Below are 19690 nucleotides of genomic sequence, written 5' to 3'. Positions count from 1 at the left end.
TAACTTCTCTCCCCAGCGGCTTTACCTCAGAAACCTGAGTAGCCAGAGATGGGGACTGAGCCCGCAGAACAGGTGGGAGTGGGGGCAGGGGGGAGGAAAGGGTTACAGGGAGGGAGGGTAAAGGTGAATGGATGGGATTCCCCACCTGGCATCAGGCCTCTGCCTTCCTGTGACCTACCTAGGATGCCTGGAAGCCTCTGGGACCAGGGGCCCTCCAGATAGAAGGGGCTAGTAATGTGAGGCTGGGGTTGGGGGACATGACTGGGGATGAGAGGAAGGGTGAGTTGAATCTTAAGGTCTAAGGTCCTAACTGAGCCCAGAAAACCTGAACTCCAACCTTTCCGTCATGAGTAGTTCAGTGAACCTTGTACTGGAAGCTTGGGGGTGGGGGTAAGGAGGAGAGAAGGGAAAGGAAAGATAGAAAATGGTTCTCCAGACCAAGCAAGGATTCCAGGGACCAAGTCTGAGGCAAAGTCTGAATGTGGGTGTTCTTCCAGGAGATGGCGCTGCAAAGGAACTGATGCTTTTAAGATTTATTAATAATACAGACGCTGGGCCTACAGAGAGCACAGAGGCTTCACATTCATTATCTTCCTTATTTCAAACAATCCTTGTTTCAAACCACCCCCCCCCCAGGAGGGCTGGTCCGGATTTCTGATCTCCACATTATGCATTAGACAGCTGGAGAGCCAGAAAAGCAAATAATTTGCTCAAGGTCACCCAGGAAGCTGAACGTAGGGGCAGAAGGGGTGTGCCGGAAGTCAAGGCCTGTCGAGGATATACTAGGAAGAGTTTGGAAGAGAGTTTATGTCTTCTCCCTGTGTACTGTACCATTGTACCTGGTCACACACTGGCTCCTAGCTTGGAATGCTTGTGTGGGAGGGGGAGGCCTATAGTGGAGGCTTGTCTCATAAGGTCTCTCTTCTCATTTTGGCCTCCTCAGGTCTCCTGGGGCCCCTACTCTGGGGAGGATGAGGAGGCATATTCGGTTGAGCCGTTGCCAGAGCTCTGCTACAAGGCCGATGTCCAGGCCTTCAGTCGTGCCTTCCAACCTAGTGTCTCCCTGACGGTGGCTGCACTGGGTCTGGCCGGCAATGGCCTGGTCCTGGCCACCCATCTGGCAGCCCGACGTGCTGCCCGCTCGCCCACTTCCGCCCACCTGCTCCAACTGGCCCTGGCCGACCTTCTGCTGGCCCTGACCCTGCCCTTTGCTGCAGCCGGGGCTCTGCAGGGCTGGAGTCTGGGAAGTGCCACCTGCCGTGCCATCTCTGGCCTCTACTCGGCCTCCTTCCACGCCGGCTTCCTCTTTCTGGCATGCATCAGCGCCGACCGCTACGTGGCCATCGCGCGGGCCCTCCCAGCTGGACCGAGGCCCTCGAAGCCGGGCCGTGCACACTTGGTCTCAGCCATCGTGTGGCTGTTGTCGCTGCTCCTGGCGTTGCCCGCTCTCCTTTTCAGCCAGGATGGGCACCGGGAAGGCCAGCGGCGCTGCCGCCTCATCTTCCCCGAGGGCCTCACGCAGACTGTGAAAGGGGCGAGCGCCGTGGCGCAGGTGGTCCTGGGCTTCGCGCTGCCCCTGGGCGTCATGGCGGCCTGCTATGCGCTCCTGGGCCGCACGCTGCTGGCCACCAGGGGGCCCGAGCGCCGGCGCGCGCTGCGCGTCGTGGTGGCCCTGGTGGCGGCGTTCGTGGTGCTGCAGTTGCCCTACAGTCTCGCCCTGCTATTGGATACTGCCGACCTCCTGGCGGCCCGCGAGCGGAGCTGCCCCGCCAGCAAGCGCAAGGATCTGGCACTGCTGGTGACCGGGGGTTTGGCCCTCGCCCGCTGCGGCCTCAACCCCGTTCTCTACGCCTTTTTGGGCCTGCGCTTCCGCCAGGACCTGCGGAGGCTGCTAAGGGGTGGGGGCTGCAGTCCAGGGCCTCACCCCGGCGGCGGCCGCTGCCCCCGCCGGCCCCGCCTTTCTTCCTGCTCGGCTCCCACTGAGACCAACAGTGTCTCCTCCTGGGACCACTAGGGCTGCGAATCCAGAGGGCGGGGCGGGCTGAGGAAATGTTTCCAGGGAGAGTAGTGGGAAGGGGGAGTCGGTGGGGGGCACTGAGAAAGAGGTAGGGACCTAAGGAATTGCTTCTGTACTTTGGTACATTAAATAGACAACATGGAAATGAGATGCAACTCAACAACTGTTACTATTTTTGAGTCACCGGCTTGGGAATGATTTGTAGCAGGGCAGAAATGGTGGTTCCCCCCGCCCCCCCCTCCCATTCTCCCGCTCTTGGCTCTGAGAGGAAGGCGCTGAGAGCCTGGGTAGGGGTGGGGGGCTCCTGAGCCTGCTAAAGCTCTAGACACTGACACCCACCCCCCCACTCTCACCGGGTCTCTGCCAGCAGAGGTAAGGTGGGAAAGTTGCCAGGCGAGGAGGGGTGGGGGTTCCTCCTGATACAGTATAAGGAAGAGCTTTCTAACAACTAGAGTGCTATCCAGTAATGGCTGCCTTAGCAAGTACCGAGTTCCTGGCCTCTGGAATGCTCAGGCTGAGGCTGTCCGGGACTGTGTGTGCCTATGCCTGGTGTGGGGGTAGGAACGGGGCCAGGAGATTCCCGTTTTGGGTGTGCTTTTGGATTCAGTTACCACTCTAGAGTCCCTTCTAAGGTTCTCTTTTGGAGAGAAAAAAGTAATCTAAAAAGTTGAACCGGAGTTTTTCACCTTGGAGAAAATCCAAGGAGAAAATTCCAATTTGCAGATTTCCGAAGAGTGGTTATCACGGGTGAGGTGGCGGTGGGGGTGAAGCCATTCTCCGTCTTCCTTCGGGACAGGGTCAGGCTCCACTGAGCCTGCTGGAAAGGCAACGGAAAGAACTTCCCTGCAGGCAAGGGCCTGGGATCCAGACAGGGAAAAGAGTATATGGTTTCCATCCCGAAGAAGTCTCAGCGCAGGCCTCTACCATCTGGGGCGAGGACAGGGCTGGGATGGCCTCTAGAGAGATTGATTCCCAGTCTTTGTTTTACATAGTCAAGACACGCAGAATGGTGTCCACGTGCCACAGCTCTCGCAGTTTAACATCCGGTCAGCAAAACTGCCCTGACCACTGCAGCCAGGGGTCTGGGGAGCCAGGGCAAGAAGGGCGGAGAGTGGCGGGGATGTCTCCAGGGAGGCGCTGGCCTGTCGTCCCTGCCCTGTCCCGCCCCGCCCAGCTCGGGCTAGCTTTCCTTCTCGCAGCCTCCGGGGGCTGAGACTAAGAAGCACGGCCTCCCGGGACCAGGATCCAGGGAAGGCCCGGAGATGGCGCCGATCCTCAAAGGGTCCAAGCCACTGGGGGTCAACCTGGAACCCTCCACCGGAGCTCGCGGGAATCGCCGCTGAGTCAGCAACGCACGCGCGCGCCCGCGGTCACTCTGGCCCCGCCCCTCTGGCCCCGCCCCGTCCGCTTTGAGCCTCGGTTAACCCCTTCCTACCCAGAACCGCAGGTTCGTCACCTGAGAAGCCTCCACTCCATTCGAAGACCACGGGATGCCCTAGAATCCCGTCACTCTGCTCTCCCAACTGGAGTTCAGTGAGTTGTGCTCTCTAAATTAGATTTTATTTCGGGCCCTGGACTGCACTTTCCCGGAGTCTCTGCCTCAGCTTCTACACCTCAAAAAGGTGACTCAGATCGAGGAATTGGACTCCATCCACGGGCGGAGGGCTACACTTCTAGGGCTGTGCCTGGCGCAGGTAGCTAAGGCTCTTTCCTTTCTTAGGAACCCTGTGACGAGACAGCAGTCGGAGGGCAGCACTCGGAGCCTTCCTCTATGCCCTATGGGCACTTTGTTCTCCAAAGCTCTTGCCCAAGAGCGCTTTTAATTTGTTGGTTGGTAAGCCAAGAGTTAAAACAAGAGCATGAAGGCGGGCTTCCCTGACGTCACTAGCAGTCCGCGTCCGACCTCAGAGGCGGGGGCGTGGCTAACATCTCACTGCCCCCTCCCTCCCTATTCCCCGGCCCCTCCCCGCTGTCACCAAGCCAGGGGCACATGATGCAACCCGCCGCGGTTCAGTAGGTTGATTGGTGGCCGCGCCCGGCGCCAGGCACAGGGATTGGACAGAGGAGGCTGTGACGAAAACTGGACACAGCCCTGTAAAGAAGGGAGGAGAGAAAGAAGAGGGAGGGGGGCCCGAAGAGGAGGGGGTTGGGGAGGCGGGGTCCCGGCACTGTGCTTGCGCCCCTAGCGCGCCAGTCCCCGGGCTGCAGGGAGCGCAGCGCGCGCGGCCCGGGCCCTGGCCACCGGACGCCCTACCGGACACGACCCTCTTTGGAGCTTGGACAACTGCCCACCTCGGACACTGCACCAGACACTGCCCCCCACAGGGCTGGACACTACAACGGACACTACTTCCCAGCTCCGGACATTGCTCTCTCCCCCCCATCCCCAGCCCTGGACGCTTTCCCCCCTCCCCCTCCGGGGGCCCAGACTCCGAGCCCCCTGCAGGCTCCAGCTAGCGACCCTCTGCACCCCAGCGCCAGACACCACCTCCTCCCAGTCCCCCATTCCCTTTCCCTCCTCCCGCCTCATCTTTCTCCTGCTCGGGTCGGAGCCCCGCCAGTTTCTCCGACCCCCTGCAGCTCGGCCTCGGCTGCCCGCGCCCCCATCCCGCGGCTGCTCGCCCGGATGCCTCTCCCCGGGGGACTGTGGTGGCTCCTCTGCTGCCGTCGAGGCTTTACTCTTCTGCATCGGGACTACGGGGACGGCGAGCTTAGCGGGGACGGGGACGAAGACGAGGACGAGGAGACCTTTGAGCTACGGACCCCGAGTCCAGCGGGCGGCGGGAGGGTAAGTCCCCGGGGGGCTTGGAGCCTTGTCTCAACCCCTCTCACTACAACCGGCCGTCAAGCCTAATCCTGGTCCAGACTCCAGCAAACGCCGTGTGGACTGGGGTCTCAGGAGACGTTTCTGCCTGGGGGCCCAAAGCCCCCGAGAGCTCCAGCAGCAGCCCGCCTTGGGATGTGCCTGTGGGCCTCGCGCAGCACGCTGGGCGCTGTCCACCTGCTGGGGGCCCTGAGGCAGGGGAGGTGTCACGCCTGGCCCGACCTGGCCCTGCCTCTCCCTTCCCCGCCGGGCCCGCGTCCCATCCGTCTCCTTCCGCCTCCGCCAGCGCCGAGGAATGTGGCGAGGCCGGCTGGGCAGCTCGGACGCCTGGGTCCTCTCCGCTCCCAGTTCACGAGCGCAGGGCGCTGGGGCCAGATGCGGGAGTTCCCGCCGCAGGGACCTGGGCGAAGGGAAGCAGGTATCCTCAGATTGGGGTCCGTGGAGGGGGCTCCATGGAGAGGGAGCTGGGGGCCACAGCTCTCCGAGGACCCCTCATCATTACCCTGGCACTCAGGACAGAACTCTCCGCCCTTCCTGGTGAGGCTCCTCGGGAATCCCTGAGGGAATGGTGAGAGACACTCGGCTCCGGGGTTTCGTCGAATCTTGCCGTGGGGAAACTGAGGCTCTACTGATGTCGGAGACGATCATCCCCTGACGTCCCCTCTCTGATGCCCCTACACCCCAGCCACCAGACTCCGGGCAGCCAGACTCGTGTGCTGTGGCCTGGGTCAGGCTCCCATCCCCCGCTCAGGGGTCCCCAGCAGGCCCAGTGGCTCAGTGCCCGGGTGGGGCGGGCTGCGCCGCCGGGGCCGGCGCCAGCACCTGGCGGAGGCGGAGGGCGGATAAATATAGAGGGGGGGAGGGAGGGAAGCAGGGTACTGCGATTAGGGTAGTTGGTCTAAGACAGGGGTCAGCACCTGCCCCTACGGTGGTGTGACTGAGAGCCCCTCTTGGCCCCACCAGAACATAAGAGGACCTGTGCCCCTGAAGGCACTGGACCCAGGCGTCCCCAAGCTTCCAGCCTGGGCAGGGTCGGCTTTGTGAACCACTGCCATTGCCTCCCTCATGCTCCACCTCCACCCTCCTCCCCCCAGAGCTTGGGGACAGGTGTCCCTGGTCCCCCTCCCCCGCCTCCTGGCTTTAGCTGCCTGGTCGCAATGGGACCCTGTCACAGTTCCCGCCTGACCTGGCTCCTGGATGGGTTTTCAGCCTCTCTTAGACCCCAGTCTACAGTAGAAGTTCCAGGGCACGAAGGTGGGATGGGGGAGGGAGGGAAAAATCCTGGACTGTACCTTCCATAGAGTATTCTTCAGCCTGGCCTGAGCCCCGGAAAAGGGCAGGGTCTCTACCTACCACTGAGTTTCAGGGGTGTCTGTGGGAAGGGATAAGAAGCTCTTGGAGAAACTCCTTTACTGAAAGGGTTCCTCTTCCCTTCGTTCACCTCCGTGCCTACCACCTGCCTGTCAGCCTGAACACCCGCCAGCCAAAGAAGGGAAAATGAGGAGGGGGTGACTTGGAGTTTGCCAGAGCAAGAAAGGGCTTCATCCACCACTCCCTTTTCAAAGATTGGGAAGCTAAGGCCCAAAGACTCGAGGGGGCTTGCCCAGGTTCCACAGAGAGTTTCTGACTGGAATTAATGGTTGAGTTGGTATTAGAACCCTGGTCTCCTGACTCTGCCTGGTGCTTTTCCTACCCTTCCCCAACCCCTGATTGCCTCTTGAATCAGAGACAAGGCGAGAGTCTTGGCTTCTTAGCTTGGGCTGTTGGGTAGAGACTGGTGGAAGGGGCAAGTCCAGCGGCTTCAGCTCGCTGGGTCACAGTCACAGTCACCACCCCACGCCTTGATTCCTCAATTCCCTGAGCTGCGCTGTCCCAGAGCAGAAGCCACTGGCATCCTGCAAGGAGGGTTCTGAGCCTGAGGGATGCCCTTGTCTGTTTCCCCAGGGCCCCCTAGATGTGACGCTGACTCAGCCTATGAGGAGTGGGCCAGTTTCAGACAGGTGAGCCCAGCCCCTGCAGTCCCATTGTCTGGAGACCCCGGCCGGTTCCTGGGACCCCCATCCTTGCCTTCTTCCCTCCCGCGGTTGTGCAATAAGGGAGCGGCCTTACGCCGGACGCTGTGGTTTGGCCAGGGTCCCGGGGGGCGGTCCGGCTGGGGGCGCGGGGAGGAAGGGGGGGTCCAGGCTATTTCTGGTTCGAGGTCAGAACGGCCCAGCGGTTCCCACAGCCTGGGGGAGGGGTGCCCAGCCCGGGAGTAGGCACCCCTCGTGGCCTGCCTGGGGAGACCTTAGAGAAGAGCCTTCTGGAGGCAGGGTACAGGACAGTCAGGCTTTCCCAACCCTCGCTCCCCTCTTGCCCAGGCTGCAAAGCTGGGAGGAGACGCGGAGCCTCATCCCGGAGAAGGGGCCGTCTGAAGACGACCCTGACATCATCGTGAAAGGTGGGGATCCACCTCATACGCTCTAGAGGCCCCGATCCCAACCCTCCAGGGGATGATGTCTTATCCTGCTGATCCCCTTTCCCGCCTTCTCCCGGAAGGTTGGCTGTACCGCGAGCCCCGCGGAGGAGGGGCGCGGCCCTGGTTGCCCCCACGCCGAGCCTGGTTTGTGCTCACCCGGGACTCCCTGGACCAATTCAGCAGCAGCGGGAAGGGGGCAAGGCGGCTCGGGAGCCTCGTGCTCACCAGCCTGTGCTCAGTGTCCGGCCCTGAGCGCAGGCCGAAGGAGACCGGTGAGACCTCCTGGGGATTCTCCTACCTCCCCAGGCAGCTGCCCCAGCCAGCCCTGATTGCCTGCCCCCCCCCGCGGCCTCTCTTTCCCCCAGGTCTGTGGTCAGTGACCGTGTCTGGCCGGAAGCACAGCGTTCGGCTCTGCTCCCCTCGCCAGTCGGAGGCAGAGCGCTGGGGGGTGGCGCTGCGGGAGGTGATCACCTCCAAGGCGCCTCTGGAGACCCCCACCCAGCTGCTGCTCAGGGACATTCAGGTGCGAGGGAGAGAACTCCATGGAGAAAGAGGAGGGTGATGGACCCATAAGCTTTCCGGGTTCACAGGGGAGCTCACTTCTCCATCACTGAGATCATTTCCCTGGCCTCTAGGAGAGTCGTGGGGACCCTGAAGCCGTGGCCCTTATTTACAGAAGAAACCCGATTCTGAGGCACACCAGTGGAGCCCTGTATGCTCCACTCCTGCCCCTGCCCTACGGAGTCACTGCCCCAGGTGAGTGGTGCCATGGCCCAAGTCCCTGGGATGGGGTCTCACTTGATAGGGATCTAGGAGTCCTCAGAGGACTAGTCCCTAGCCCCTCATTTTTCAAAGGATGAAGATGAAACAAGAAGCGGAGCAGACTGATACCCAGGGTAGAGGGGGAGGGAAGCCAGCACAGAAAGTAAAGACCCCCTTTGACTGACTACCTTCTCTTTGGGTCTCATTCTGACTACAGATGTTCCTTCACGAGCTTTTACACTCTCTTGTTCTTTCATTATACTCTCACACCATGACATACTTCCCTTACAAGTGGTGGAAAAGCCACCACCTCAGGAGAGTGTGCTGGCCTCATTTAGCTACACTTCTCCCCCAAAGGGTATAATGACAGGCCCAGGTTCTCAAGTTAGAGGAATAAGGGGAGCTGGTTTTCTGACTCTCGATCGGTCCAGGTCCAGCCTGTTTTCTGGCCCACAGTGATGACTCTCGGGACCTAATTACAGAATCCACGGTTTGACTGTGTCCTTTAGTCTCGCCCTCCAAGTTACTAGGGCTTCCCTGGTGGCTCAGCTGGTTAAGAATCCGCCTGCAATGTGCGAGACTTGGGTTCGATCCCTGGGTTGGGAAGATCCCCTGGAGAAGGGAAAGGCTACCCACTCCAGTATTCTGGCCTGGAGAATTCTATGGACTGAGGAGCCTGGCAGGCTCCATGGGGAAGCAAAGAATCACTACATGGAGAAGCAAAGTTACACAACTGAGGGACTAACACCTTTTCCAAGTTACTGACTTGAAGCCTAGCCTTAGTGGGTCTAGAGGGGGAGATTCCTGGGAGGCAGGGGTTGACTTTGGTTCTGTGGGGACCACTGCTTTCCCTTCACTCTTCCTGTCCTTCGCACTCTCCCCTCCTTGCCACCCCTGTCCCCTTGTACTCCCTCTGACCTTCCCGCGGTTCACTCCTTCCTCCCAGGGCCCATCTTTGTTTCCCCTCTCCAAACCGTCCCTCCGCCCCCACCCTTCCTCAGGTCCGGGCTACGCGCCCTTGCGCGAGGAGGCCGTAAGGCTGTTCCTGGCCCTGCAGGCCCTGGAGGGGGCGCGGCGCCCCGGGCCCCTGATGCAGGGTGTGCTCCAGACCTGCCGAGACCTGCCCGCGCTCCGAGACGAACTCTTCCTGCAGCTGGCTAAGCAGACCTCGGGCCCCGCGGGGCCCCCCGGGCCGCCAGCTACCCAAGACCCCGCGGCCCTGCGGTACTGGCAGCTGCTCACTTGCATGAGCTGCACTTTCCGGCCGGGGGGAGCCGTACGGGGACACCTCCTCGGGCATCTGGAGAGGTGAGAGGGGAGGCGTGGGGGTAAGGCCAAGGCGAGGGAGCAGAGGGAGCTGGGAAAGAATGGCCGGCCATTCCAAAGGGCTTGGCAGATGGAGAACTTGGACCCAGAGAGGGGAAGGGACTTGCCCAAGGTCAGGGCCGCTGCTCCGGAGCACAGTGCCTTTGTGGGAATCACAAGTTCATACCCCACTTGCCGGCGGAGGAGTTACAAAAAAGGCTCCCACTTTGGGCAGAAGAATTATTAAAAGGCTGTTTTTCCTCGGGGCTGATGCAGTCCAGCGCCAGGACTTTTAGGTTGGAAGGCAGACTGCGGCTGGAGTTTGGATTTCAACCCAAAAGAGGAGCATGGAAATTTTGGGAAGTGGGAGGGGGCAGATAGGCTGCCAAGCGCCTTAGAAAGTAATTCAGTTCCTTACAGAGCGTGGGGGTGGGGTGGGGTGGTGTTTAGATTCAGAACAGCTGGTGGTGCTGCCTTCAAGGAACTTAGAGTTGGAGGGGAGGGAATCGGGCGAGGTAAAATAAAGTCTGAGCTAAAAAGGCAATAGGGAGGAGGAGAAAGAAAGCCCTGGGAGAACTAACCCTCCGGTTCTCCCTAAACCAGGACTGAGCAGGCGCTCCCGGACTCGGAACTGGCGGAATATGCGCGCTTCATACGGAAAGCGCTGGGCCGGACGCGTGGCCGGGAGCTAGTGCCATCGCTGGCCGAGATTTCCGCGCTGAGCCGACGGCAGGAGTTGTTGTGCACCGTGCACTGTCCGGGGGCTGGTGCCTGCCCTGTGGCTATAGACTCCCACACCACGGCGGGAGAGGTAAGACCAGAGAGAATCCCGGAAACGTCAGCCTCCCAGCGTCCCGTGCCTGGCTTTCCTTGTGCCGGGACCCCAGGTTTGCCCGAGTCTGAGAGTCATCAGTTCAGTAAGGGCTGCGTGTGGCGGGACTAGGAGACCTGAAAGATTCCTCCAGCTGGACCCTTCCAGAAGTACTGGCGAGCCCCCTGCGCGGTCTGAGCCTGACTTTCCTCTTATGCTCCCTGCCTTCCAGGTGGCTCGAGAGCTGGTGGGGCGGCTGGGCTTGACCCGGAGCCGTAATACATTCGCGCTGTACGAGCAGCGAGGGGCCCAGGAGCGAGCCCTGGCCGGGGGGACTCTCGTGGCCGACGTGCTCACCAGGTTTGAGAAGTAAATGTCCAGCCCCAGCCCTGCTCTCCGTTAGCCCATTGGCCTCTCCGCTTCGATCCATCCCTAAGTAAACGTTTACCGAGCGCTGGCCTCGGCACGGTGAAGTTCACAGGCGGATTCCTGCCCGCCGGCGGTTTGCAGTCGGGCTTCGAGGATCCTCTCCGCCCGGGCTGGCTCCGCCCCCAAACATCTGGCCTCGCCTCTTTCCCCTGGGCGGCCGCCTGCGGGGCCCTGCTACCCTGCCGTATCGCTCCCTTCTTTTTCTGCAGCTTGGCGGCGGAGGAGGCCGGGCTAGAGGACCCGCCGGACACCGGTTGGAGACTGTGTCTGCGTCTTCACGGACCTCTGCACCCTGAGGGGCTGTCCCCAGACGGTCACGAACTGCCCTTCCTCTTTGAGCAGGTGAGGCTCTCCCGCACTCACGCCCGGGGGAGACGCCGCAGCCTGAACCCCTCCCTTTCTGGGCCTTCGCTTTTCGTCGTTATGACAACCCCGGGGGAGGCGGTGCTCCAACCCAGACCTACAGTTCCGCACCCTAGGTGTCTTCGCGACGGTACCCGCGGCTCCCGTGCTGATGCCCGCTGCCTCCCCGTAGGCTCACGCTCTGCTGCTGCGCGGCCGGCCGCCCCCGCCCGACGACACGCTGCGCGCCCTGGCGGCGCTGCGCCTGCAGAGCCTGCACCGGGACTTCTCCCCGCGGGCGCCCCTGCCGCGCCTGGACCGCTTGCTGCCCACCCCGGCCCGGCCGCGTGAAGACCCTCCCCGCCCAGTGCCCAGGCCTCCTCCCTCCGCCGCCCTGCTGGCCGGGGCGATCTGGAGCCCGAGCCTGGCCAAGAGGCGGGCGGAACGGGCCCGGCACAGCGGGGCCGGCCGCACGGCGGGAAGCGTGGCCCGCGAGGGAGGAGGTGGCGCCGGCAGGGCGGCTGCTGTGCTGGGAGGCTGGAAGCGGCTACGGGGCATGGGCCGAGCTGAGGCCATGGCTGCCTACCTGGCTCTGGCGGCGCAGTGTCCAGGGTTCGGCGCTGCTCGGTATGACGTTCTGGAGCTGAGCACGGTGAGGGGGAGAAGGGAGAGGGGGACTCTGGTGGCCCAAGCCCCACACATTTGCCCCAGAGCCACAGGCCCCTGTTGTGGGCCACTGTGCTCCCTACACCCAGCACAGCTGCCCATCTCAAAGTCCAGGAATCACTGTCCCAGAGCTGTGGATCATGTGGGGGGTGGGAGGGACCAGGAAACGTCTTGCTCACAGCCATCTCCCTCCACCAAAAATAATGAATGCAGCAGGGTTCCCTCTTTCCACCCTGACTCTGCCTGTCTGTCCACATCGGCAGGAGCCTGGTGGGGGCGCTCCACAGAAACTATGCCTGGGCCTGGGAGCCAAGGCCATGTCCCTCTCGCGGCCCGGTGAGACAGAGCCCATCCACAGCGTCAGCTATGGCCGTGTGGCTGCCTGCCAGCTAATGGGCCCCCACACCCTGGCCTTGAGGGTGGGAGAGAGCCAGCTCCTCCTGCAGAGTCCCCAGGTGAGTGGGAAGAGGGTATAGAAGGAGGAAGGGAGGGAGAGGGTGTTCAGAAACATTTATGAAACATTGAGCATGGGCCAGGTACAGCTCTAGACCTTAGGGATCCCACAGTGATCAAAGACAAACTCAAGGAGCTTACGTTAGTACGGGCCATCAGACACTAAAGAAGAAATCAAAGACTGTTAAAGATAGTAACAAATGCTATGAAGGAAAGGGTAGTGAGACAGGAAGTGCCTGGAGGGGATCAGCATTAGGTAGGAGGGTCAGGAAAAGCTACTCAACAACACCCAAAGGAGATCCTGGGACACAGCTTTCCAGGCAGAGGGACCTGCAAGTGCAAAGGTCCCGAGATGAGACTGGCCTTAGGATAAGAGAGGAGCAGAAGTGTGATAGGCAGAGTGAGGGAGAGTGGTGATGAGGAAGGAAAGGTTGAGGAGGGCAGCTCACATAAGGCCTTGGGAAGGAGCCTGGGTGGAGGATGAGACAGAGGAGAACTCATTGGCCCCTTTTGTACTCTGCCCTCTGCCCTCTCTTAGGTGGAAGAGATCGTGCAGCTGGTGAATGCCTACTTGGCCAACCCCTCCCCCGAGAGGCCCAGCAGCAGCCCTCCTCCATGCCAAGACCTGCCAGACACCTCCCCTCCCAGCCAGCACCCAGGCCTGGACGAGCCCCAGGGACAGTCCGGCTGTTTGGGGCAGCTGCAGGACTGAGCTTGCCAAGAGGTCACGACCTCCCTCTTGCCTCCAGCCTGGATCTGGACTACTCTGAGATTTCAGGGAACCATGGACCCTTTTGGCCCTGCAGGGACAGGGCATCCCCCACACGCAAGGGCTGCAATGGGTGCAGACAATTTTCTAGTTTGTTTCTTAATTTATTTGTAGAAGAGAAGCGAAAAAAAAAAAAATCCTTATTTACACAAATCCTTCCTGTGGGAGTGTTGTCAGTGGGACAAGTTGGAGCCCCAGAGCTCAGAGCTCCACCCCCAGGGACGCCCACACTCCCAGGCTGTCACCAGCAGTAAGAGGAGTCTGAACACCGCAGGGCTCCACCCTCCTTGACCTTCTAGATTTAACCTCCTCATGGCCAGTATGCTGCCCTAGGGTGGTGGGTGGGGCAGGTAAGAGGGCAGTTTTGGAAGCTGGCAGTTACTCATCCTTCTTCCATTGAGTGGCATGGGGGTGGCCTCTTGGCATCCCTGAGGCCTGAGGGCAGTGAGTCACCAGGACTGGCACTACGCAGTCCTATCCTGGCGTCCAGCTTCTGGGTCTTAGTTGGGACCATCTTTAAGGTGCCTACTGCTTTGGGCCTGGAACAGAAGAAGCCTGGAGCAGGATCAGACCCAAGAACTTCTCTGGCACAGACAATGAATTGATCGGGATGGGCTCAGCTTTACTCCTGAGCTCCGTTACTGCTTTATCAGATAGAGCTGAATTGGGTTAACTCCTGAGGATCTAAATGCCTCGGGCCTGGGAATCCAGAGTCTTGGCTTTCTTGACTTGCTCAGAATGCTGCAGGCCTTCTTTTAGCAGCCTCCACAGCCTCTGCCCTGAGTGGAGGAGTCTGGGGCAATATGGGCAATGTAGATCCACCCTCGGGCAGGACCTTAGGCATAGAGGAGACAGCAGACATCAGTAATGCTCTGTAGTCTTGAGAACAGGACTGGCTCCAGTAAAACAGCCTGGTTCTAGGCAGGGATGCTCACGGAAACAATGGACACACAGACCGGGATTATCTGGTAAGACTAGAGCAGGTAAAGCCTACCCTACCAACACATGCCTGGGAACTGTGAGGCACCACGGAGATCCTTTCATTATCCCCTGTATTCACCTACCAAGGCCTGACAGCTATTCACAGACCAAGGCCTGACTATATTCACAACTAAGCTTTATTACTTTATTAGAACTAAATAAGTATATCAAGGGTGAAGGCGTCAAAAGGAAGAAGCAAGGCCCACTCTTGGGTTGGAGAAGAATCTAGATCCTTGTTGGTGAGGGGATTTTGGACCAGAGGAACCAAGTATGATGGGGCTGTGCTTACTGTCCAGAGGGTGCAGTAGGGAGGACTCACTGCTCCTGGGTGCCCCAGGAGATGTAGTCTGGTCGAGTGGCTGCGTGGTACTCATCAATCAGCTCCTGTACGACCTCTCTGGACCTATCCAGCTCGTCAAAGTTCTCCTTAAAGATGTCTTCCTTCCGGAACTGCTCCAGGAAGGCCTCCCGCTTCCGCAGCTTGTCGTACTGCTGGCAGGAACTTTCAAAGAGCTGAAAGAGATACAAATCTCCAGGATGGGAGCCAGGGTGAGACAGGGGGTTGGACTGGATCTGGGGGAGAATGATGAAGATGGAAAAAGAGGGGCCAAAGCAGACCAGGCAGCCAGGCTCACCGAGGAGATGCTGGTGTGGTTGGCCATCATGAGCCCACTGACCCTGTGGGCAGAAGGCAGGTAGGGCGACTTCCTGGACAGGGCCACCTGGATGCTGGCGGGGCCCCAGGGGATGAAGTTGGCCAGCTTCCGTTCCCGGATCCTCTGCAGGCTCTTGTGGACCTGGGGTGGGCACAGGAATGGTGGTGGTAGCCTCTCCTCTACCCCTATGGGCTCCGGGGGGAGAACGAAGGGGCCTTACCCACCTGGGTGGGGTCCACCTCCCCCTGGATGATGTTGAGGATGGCGATGTAGCAGTGGTTGGTCTGGCGATCCCGGCCCGTGGACACCATCACGTTCTTGGGCTGCAGCAGTCGCCTCATGACATCCAGGACGGTGGTCTTTCTCACGCTGGCCACCTGAGGGGAGAGTGGCCACAGGGCAGCCTGGCACTCAGGGCACAGGCGAGAGGCGCATGGACAGAGAGCATGAGGCGACGCACAGCCCCATCAGACGCGGGGTCTCTCTGGGGAGTGTCCTTAGATTCAGGTCCTCACTGAGGGATCAGAGATCTCAGTCCCCTGGAGCTCAGCTAACTCATGCCCTTGTGCAGGAGCATCAGCAGACTCCATACAGCCCGGGCCCTGCAGGGCGCCACAGGCAGGGGGAGAGGAGAGCAAGTCAGCCAGGAAGCAGGGCCTCCGGGTGCAGCAGAGAGAAGGGAAAGGCTGGTCAGGGCCTGCTGGGCCTGAGGGCTGCTCTTACCGACTGGTCCGTGGTGAGGGGGGTGTAACCAGTCATGAGGAAGTGGAGCCGTGGCGTGGGAATGAGCGAGGCGATGAGGCCGATGAGGTCGTTGTTCATGTAGCCGGGGTAGCGCAGGGTGGTGGTGCTGGCTGACATGATGGTGGACACCTGGGGACAGGATGCCGGGTCATGGGCCTTGTCCTGGGGCCTCCCTTCCTGAGATGGTGCTTCGGGAAGGAGGGAGTCCAGGAGCAGGGGGCTCACCAGCTGGTTGATCTGGGAGAATGAGGGATTCTGGATGTGCAGGCGGTCTGTGGCGATCCGGTTCAGGGCTGTGTTGTCCAGGACCACCTGAGGGGACAGAACAGGGTCACAGCACCTTTTTGAGGAGAAAAGGGGCAGAGAAATAGGTTATTAGCTTAGTCCCCCTCTAAACTCCAAAACTAGGAAGTAGGTGTATTCATTTAAAGGGCAAGTACTGTCTCTGGGGCATCAGGAGACACTTTTCTACCATCCAGTGTATTAAAGAAATATTTGACTGTCCAACATGTGCCATGCATGGTACCTGGATCTGGAGAAACCATAGAGGGTAAAACAGGCATGGTCTTCGCCCTCATCAGGTCTACAGTCTACAGCAGCGGTCCCCAACTTTACCAGTTTCGTGGAAGACGATTTTTCCATGGACCGGGGTAGGAGTGGGGTTTCAGAATGATTCAAGTGCATGACATTTATTGTGCACTTTATTTCTATTATTATTACATCAGCTTCACCTCAGACCATCAGGCATTAGATCCCAGAGGTTGGGGACCCCTGGCCTAGAGAAGGGAGACTGGCATTGAATATAAAACAACAGAAAAGTATAGTTACGCCTGAAATAAGCACAAAGGAATTTGACCTTGTCCAGGTGGTCAGGGAAGGTTTTGCTAAGAAAGTAACCATTAGGCTGAGAATGGAAACATGAGTAGGTATTAAATAGGCTAAGTGGAGACATGTGGGAGGGGGGTGTTGCTCACTATGTTGAGAGTCATGCTACCTAAAGGGACTATGAGAAGGCTGGGGTCAGGTTCTTATTTCATACTTTGGGCCACCAGGTATGGCTCTGTTGGTTGTCTGTTCTCTGGGCAAGGGCTAGGGAAGGGCAGAGTGTAGGTGTCTCACTGGTGTGGGGAGGCAGGCCAAAGGCCCCACTCCCTCCTCCCATGCTCACCACACAGTCGGCGTTCTGGGTCAGCCTCTTGAGCGTGAGCAGTGAGTTGTAGGGCTGGACCACCACATCGCTCATCTCGTCCTGGTTGGGAAACACTGAGTATGTCTGTACCAGCTTCTTGGGGTACCTGGGGGTGAGGAAGAGGGAAACGTGAAGGTGGCAGAGTGAACTGGAAGGACTCTCATCACTGCCCCTCTTTGTCTTCTCCAGGGATAACAGGGGCCATTCCTTTCCAAGTGCCACCAAGGTCTTATACAAAAGGAGTGAGCCCGGAAGTCAAAAAAGATAAACCTGAAGCATCAAACCTCCCTCCCTCCTAGGTCCTCTCCTGACCCCCTGCTTCCTGGGAGTTATTGCTTCCAAGATGTTCCCTGGGAGGCCAGGCTCTGTTCTTACTTATAACTCGAGGGCAGTAGTAATAGGGCTTTCAGTCCAAAAGAAAAAAGTGACAAAAGAAAAGACATTACCCAGGGAAACAGAGCTAATGCTAATGCCCTCTTCCCAAACACAGGCTTACCTGTCATTCAATCGCTCCAAGAGGTAGGAGCCCAGGCCAGAACCGGTCCCCCCAGCGATGGAATGACACAGCACAAAGCCCTGCAGGGGGAGGAATGGAGAGGCAGTCTCCAGGGATCTGGGGGAGAGGCTTCAGGCTTGTCTTATGTCCCACTCCCAACCTGCTCAAGTCTCAGGGCTTCCTCTATATCCATCCAGTGTGAGGCTCCTTGAGAAGGAAGGAGTTGATGCCATCCAGATTAGGATCTTCTTGAGGACACAGCCTGTACCTTATTTACTTCACCATCTCACATCTGATACTCAATGCAAGAGTTATGAATTTAACTGCCCCCATCACACATCTGATCAGGCTCTTTGTGACCCCAAGGACGGTAGCCCATCAGGCTCCTCTGTCCATGGAACTCTCCAGGCAACAATACTGGAGTGGGTTGCCATTCCTTTCTCCAGGGGATCTTCACGACCCAGGGATTTTAACCCGGGTCTCCTGCATTGCAGGCTGATTCCTTATCATCTGAGCCACCAGGGAGGCTACCTCCTGACTTTCCCCGGCACTTCTCAGCTTCCTCCCTCCTATCCCTTAAAGGGGCAGAACCTCACCTCTAGGCTGTCACTTCCATCTGCTTCTCGGTCTATGATGTCAAAGATGTCTTCATGGATTTTCTCACCCTGTATAGAGACATGAGAAGGGAGGAGACATCTATAGAGACGTGAAGATGACGTTTCTGGAGAGCATCTCTTTTCAGCACCAGTAACTCTACCTTGGGACACTGCTGACACCTCAAGCAGAGCCCTGACTGTGGCCCTCACCCCAGAAATGCTACTTTGCATAAACTTCTCTGTGTCTGTCCCTCTTATCAGGGTAGTCCCCTGACCGTTACTGTCAGTATGGTCTAATCACCAGACTACTTGTGCTTGCCTTACCCCAGGAAGGGAACATCAAGAATCTCTGGGATGGCCACCTGGATACCTGGGAGAATCCGCTGGCCCAGTTGTTGCCAGCTCCTCCTCCATGCTCCGACAGGTAGATGTTCTCTGGGTTGTAGAGTTTGGCATAGGGGGAGTTGAGGATGGAGTGGATCACCCTGGGCTCCAGGTCCAGCAGCACTGCCCTCGGGATGTAGTGCTCATCATCGGCCTGTCAAGAGGAGTCCAGGATGGGCCCAATCAGCTCGGGCCTGCTCAGTCCTCCAGTCCTCCTAACTCTGGCTCCTGCCTGCCCTTCTCCTTCAAACCAGCCGCCCTGGCTCCTCCTTGGGTTTCCCAGTACCCAAGCCCTTCCCTTCAGGCCTCTTGGGCCATTGCCAATCCTGGCTAAGTCGCTGGGGGCACCTGGTAGAAAAAGACGTCCTTGCGATCAGTGCCCTCGGTGGCGAACTCCTCCACGATTCCCTCGGGGCTGATACCATGCTCAGCGCACAGCTGTTTCCAGAACTCGAACCCAACTAGGGGATAAGGAGAGACGCCTGGGTCTGCTAAAGCCCTCTAACAGAGGGCTTGGGAGCCCAGGGTGAGGTTCAGGCACTGTCACACATTCAAGGGTGGGCCCAAGACGCCCGGGTCTGGGAGTCGTGATAGCTCAGGGTTAGAGGCATGTCTCTCGTTCTGGGTGTCTGGGACCTGGTTCATCATGCGCAGTAGGGCAGGGGGTTTATGGAAGGGAAGCGGGGCCGGGGTGGGGTGGTGGTGTTGGAGGATGCCAAGCATTCGGGTGGGACCCGAAGGGGCAGAACCGGAGACTAGGTGGGCCCGGCTCTCGTTCGCTCACTCTGGTTGCCGCACTGGCCCAACTGCAGGGTGATGATCTCCCGGGGCATCGCTCTTCAGATGAGGCCGCGCCAGCCTGGCCAGGCCCGGCGGGAGTCACGGCAGGGACGAATGCCTGGCAGCTGGGCGCGCAGGACGTGGGGAGCGCGCGCTCTCTTCTGCTTTTGACGCGGATGCTCGGTCTGCGCGTGTGCAGTGCGGACCTCCTCTCGTCCGGCGGCCCGGGAGCCCAACCTGGGCATCATTTTCCCCCACAGCAGTTGCAGCTGGAATTCCGCACAGGCGCGGAGTGAGGCCACGCCCCCTCCTGCCCACCCGGCCCAGCTCTGCGCCTGCGCAGTGAGACGCGCCGGGCAGCGGGGAGTGACCGGGTGTGGGGGAAGGGAAGTCAGGGAGGGGACGTCCAAGTGCCTGGAATCACCGGCGCTCTGCTTTATAGGTAGGTGAGCGGCTCTGCCTGCTCTGCTAGGTAGAGGGGCTGAATTCAAGCCAATTTTCTTCTTTTAAATTTCTATTTTCAAGTTATATGTATCTAACAACATTTACCATTTTAACCATTTTAAATTACAATTTTGTGAGGTTAAGTACATACACATTGTTCTGTAACGGTCTCCAGCAGTCACCTCCAGAACTTTGGCACCTTCCCAAGCTCTTACCTGTTGAACAGTAACCCTGCCCTTATCACCATTTCTGCTTTCTGTCTCAGTGGATTTGACTAAGTGCCTCATACAAGTGGGATAACACAGTATTTGTCCTTTTGTGTCTGGCTTGTTTTACTTAGGTGATGTTCTCAAGGTTACTCCATGTTACAGCATATATCATACTTTTATTCCTTGTTAAGGCTATATAATATTCCATTGTATGCATATACCACGTTTGGTGTTTATTAATCCATCTGTCAATGATATTGGCGTGCTTCAACTTAATGCTGCTAATGAACATGGGTGTACGAATATCTTGAGTGCCGACTTTCAATTCTTCTGGGTATATGCCCAGAAGCAGAACTGCTGGATCATGGCAGGATT

At 58.9% G+C, this 19690-nt stretch overlaps 3 protein-coding genes across 11 annotated transcripts; 2 read left to right on the top strand and 1 right to left on the bottom strand.

Annotated features, from left to right (window-relative positions):
- The first annotated feature begins 46 nt into the window (after nt 1-46).
- CCR10 (C-C motif chemokine receptor 10) lies at nt 47-2627 on the top strand. Its single transcript, XM_055407926.2, has 2 exons — nt 47-72; nt 944-2627. The coding sequence occupies exons 1-2, from the start codon at nt 49-51 to the stop codon at nt 2012-2014; spliced, it is 1095 nt and encodes a 364-aa protein (XP_055263901.1). The 5' UTR covers nt 47-48; the 3' UTR covers nt 2015-2627.
- A 785-nt stretch (nt 2628-3412) lies between these two features.
- On the top strand, nt 3413-13006 carry PLEKHH3 (pleckstrin homology, MyTH4 and FERM domain containing H3). 8 transcript variants are annotated; one of them, XM_088829123.1, is made up of 14 exons: nt 3413-3550; nt 3738-4805; nt 6786-6841; nt 7202-7281; nt 7380-7571; nt 7665-7822; nt 7935-8055; nt 9063-9369; nt 9970-10177; nt 10410-10546; nt 10816-10948; nt 11142-11600; nt 11878-12069; nt 12606-13006. In XM_088829123.1, the coding sequence occupies exons 2-14, from the start codon at nt 4644-4646 to the stop codon at nt 12777-12779; spliced, it is 2379 nt and encodes a 792-aa protein (XP_088685249.1). In that variant the 5' UTR covers nt 3413-3550; nt 3738-4643; the 3' UTR covers nt 12780-13006. The 8 variants fall into 8 exon arrangements, 6 of the variants coding, with proteins under 6 accessions (XP_088685249.1, XP_055263890.2, XP_055263886.2 ...); XR_008683457.2 differs by lacking the exon at nt 3413-3550 and having other exon boundaries at nt 4192-4805; nt 11142-11575; nt 12606-12744; XM_055407915.2 differs by lacking the exon at nt 3413-3550 and having other exon boundaries at nt 4197-4805; nt 10410-10537.
- On the bottom strand, nt 12920-18964 carry LOC129544440 (tubulin gamma-2 chain). 2 transcript variants are annotated; one of them, XM_055407925.2, is made up of 12 exons: nt 18667-18964; nt 18231-18343; nt 17869-18036; nt 17499-17567; nt 16903-16982; nt 16386-16512; nt 15443-15529; nt 15197-15346; nt 14698-14850; nt 14453-14614; nt 14107-14330; nt 12920-13671 (listed from the first exon to the last, which is right to left on the bottom strand). In XM_055407925.2, exons 1-11 carry the CDS (start codon nt 18713-18715, stop codon nt 14133-14135), a joined length of 1356 nt encoding a protein of 451 aa, XP_055263900.1. In that variant the 5' UTR covers nt 18716-18964; the 3' UTR covers nt 12920-13671; nt 14107-14132. The 2 variants fall into 2 exon arrangements, with proteins under 2 accessions (XP_055263900.1, XP_055263899.1); XM_055407924.2 differs by lacking the exon at nt 12920-13671 and having other exon boundaries at nt 13953-14330.
- Between the last annotated feature and the right edge of the window lie 726 nt (nt 18965-19690).

Source organism: Moschus berezovskii, chromosome 20, assembly GCF_049115385.1.
Source record: "Moschus berezovskii isolate FMDL1 chromosome 20, NW_MosBer_1.0, whole genome shotgun sequence".
Taxonomy (NCBI): Eukaryota; Metazoa; Chordata; class Mammalia; order Artiodactyla; family Moschidae; genus Moschus; species Moschus berezovskii.
This window is presented reverse-complemented; position numbering and strand designations above follow the sequence as displayed.

Bases quoted from the DNA above. Each gene is read 5' to 3' on its own strand.
- CCR10 (XM_055407926.2), top strand. From the start codon at position 49: ATGGGGACTGAGCCCGCAGAACAG. The intron at 73-943 runs GTGGGAGTGGGG...TGGCCTCCTCAG, and splicing joins GGACTGAGCCCGCAGAACAG to GTCTCCTGGGGCCCCTACTC.
- PLEKHH3 (XM_055407910.2), top strand. From the start codon at position 4,977: ATGTGCCTGTGGGCCTCGCGCAGCACGCTGGGCGCTGTCCACCTGCTG. The intron at 7,823-7,934 runs GTGCGAGGGAGA...CCTGGCCTCTAG, and splicing joins TGCTGCTCAGGGACATTCAG to GAGAGTCGTGGGGACCCTGA. The intron at 8,056-9,062 runs GTGAGTGGTGCC...ACCCTTCCTCAG, and splicing joins CTACGGAGTCACTGCCCCAG to GTCCGGGCTACGCGCCCTTG.
- LOC129544440 (XM_055407925.2), bottom strand. From the start codon at position 18,715: ATGCCCCGGGAGATCATCACCCTGCAGTTGGGCCAGTGCGGCAACCAG. The intron at 18,037-18,230 runs GTGCCCCCAGCG...TCCTCTTGACAG, and splicing joins AGGACGTCTTTTTCTACCAG to GCCGATGATGAGCACTACAT. The intron at 14,851-15,196 runs GTAAGAGCAGCC...CTCTCCCCTCAG, and splicing joins CCCTCACCACGGACCAGTCG to GTGGCCAGCGTGAGAAAGAC.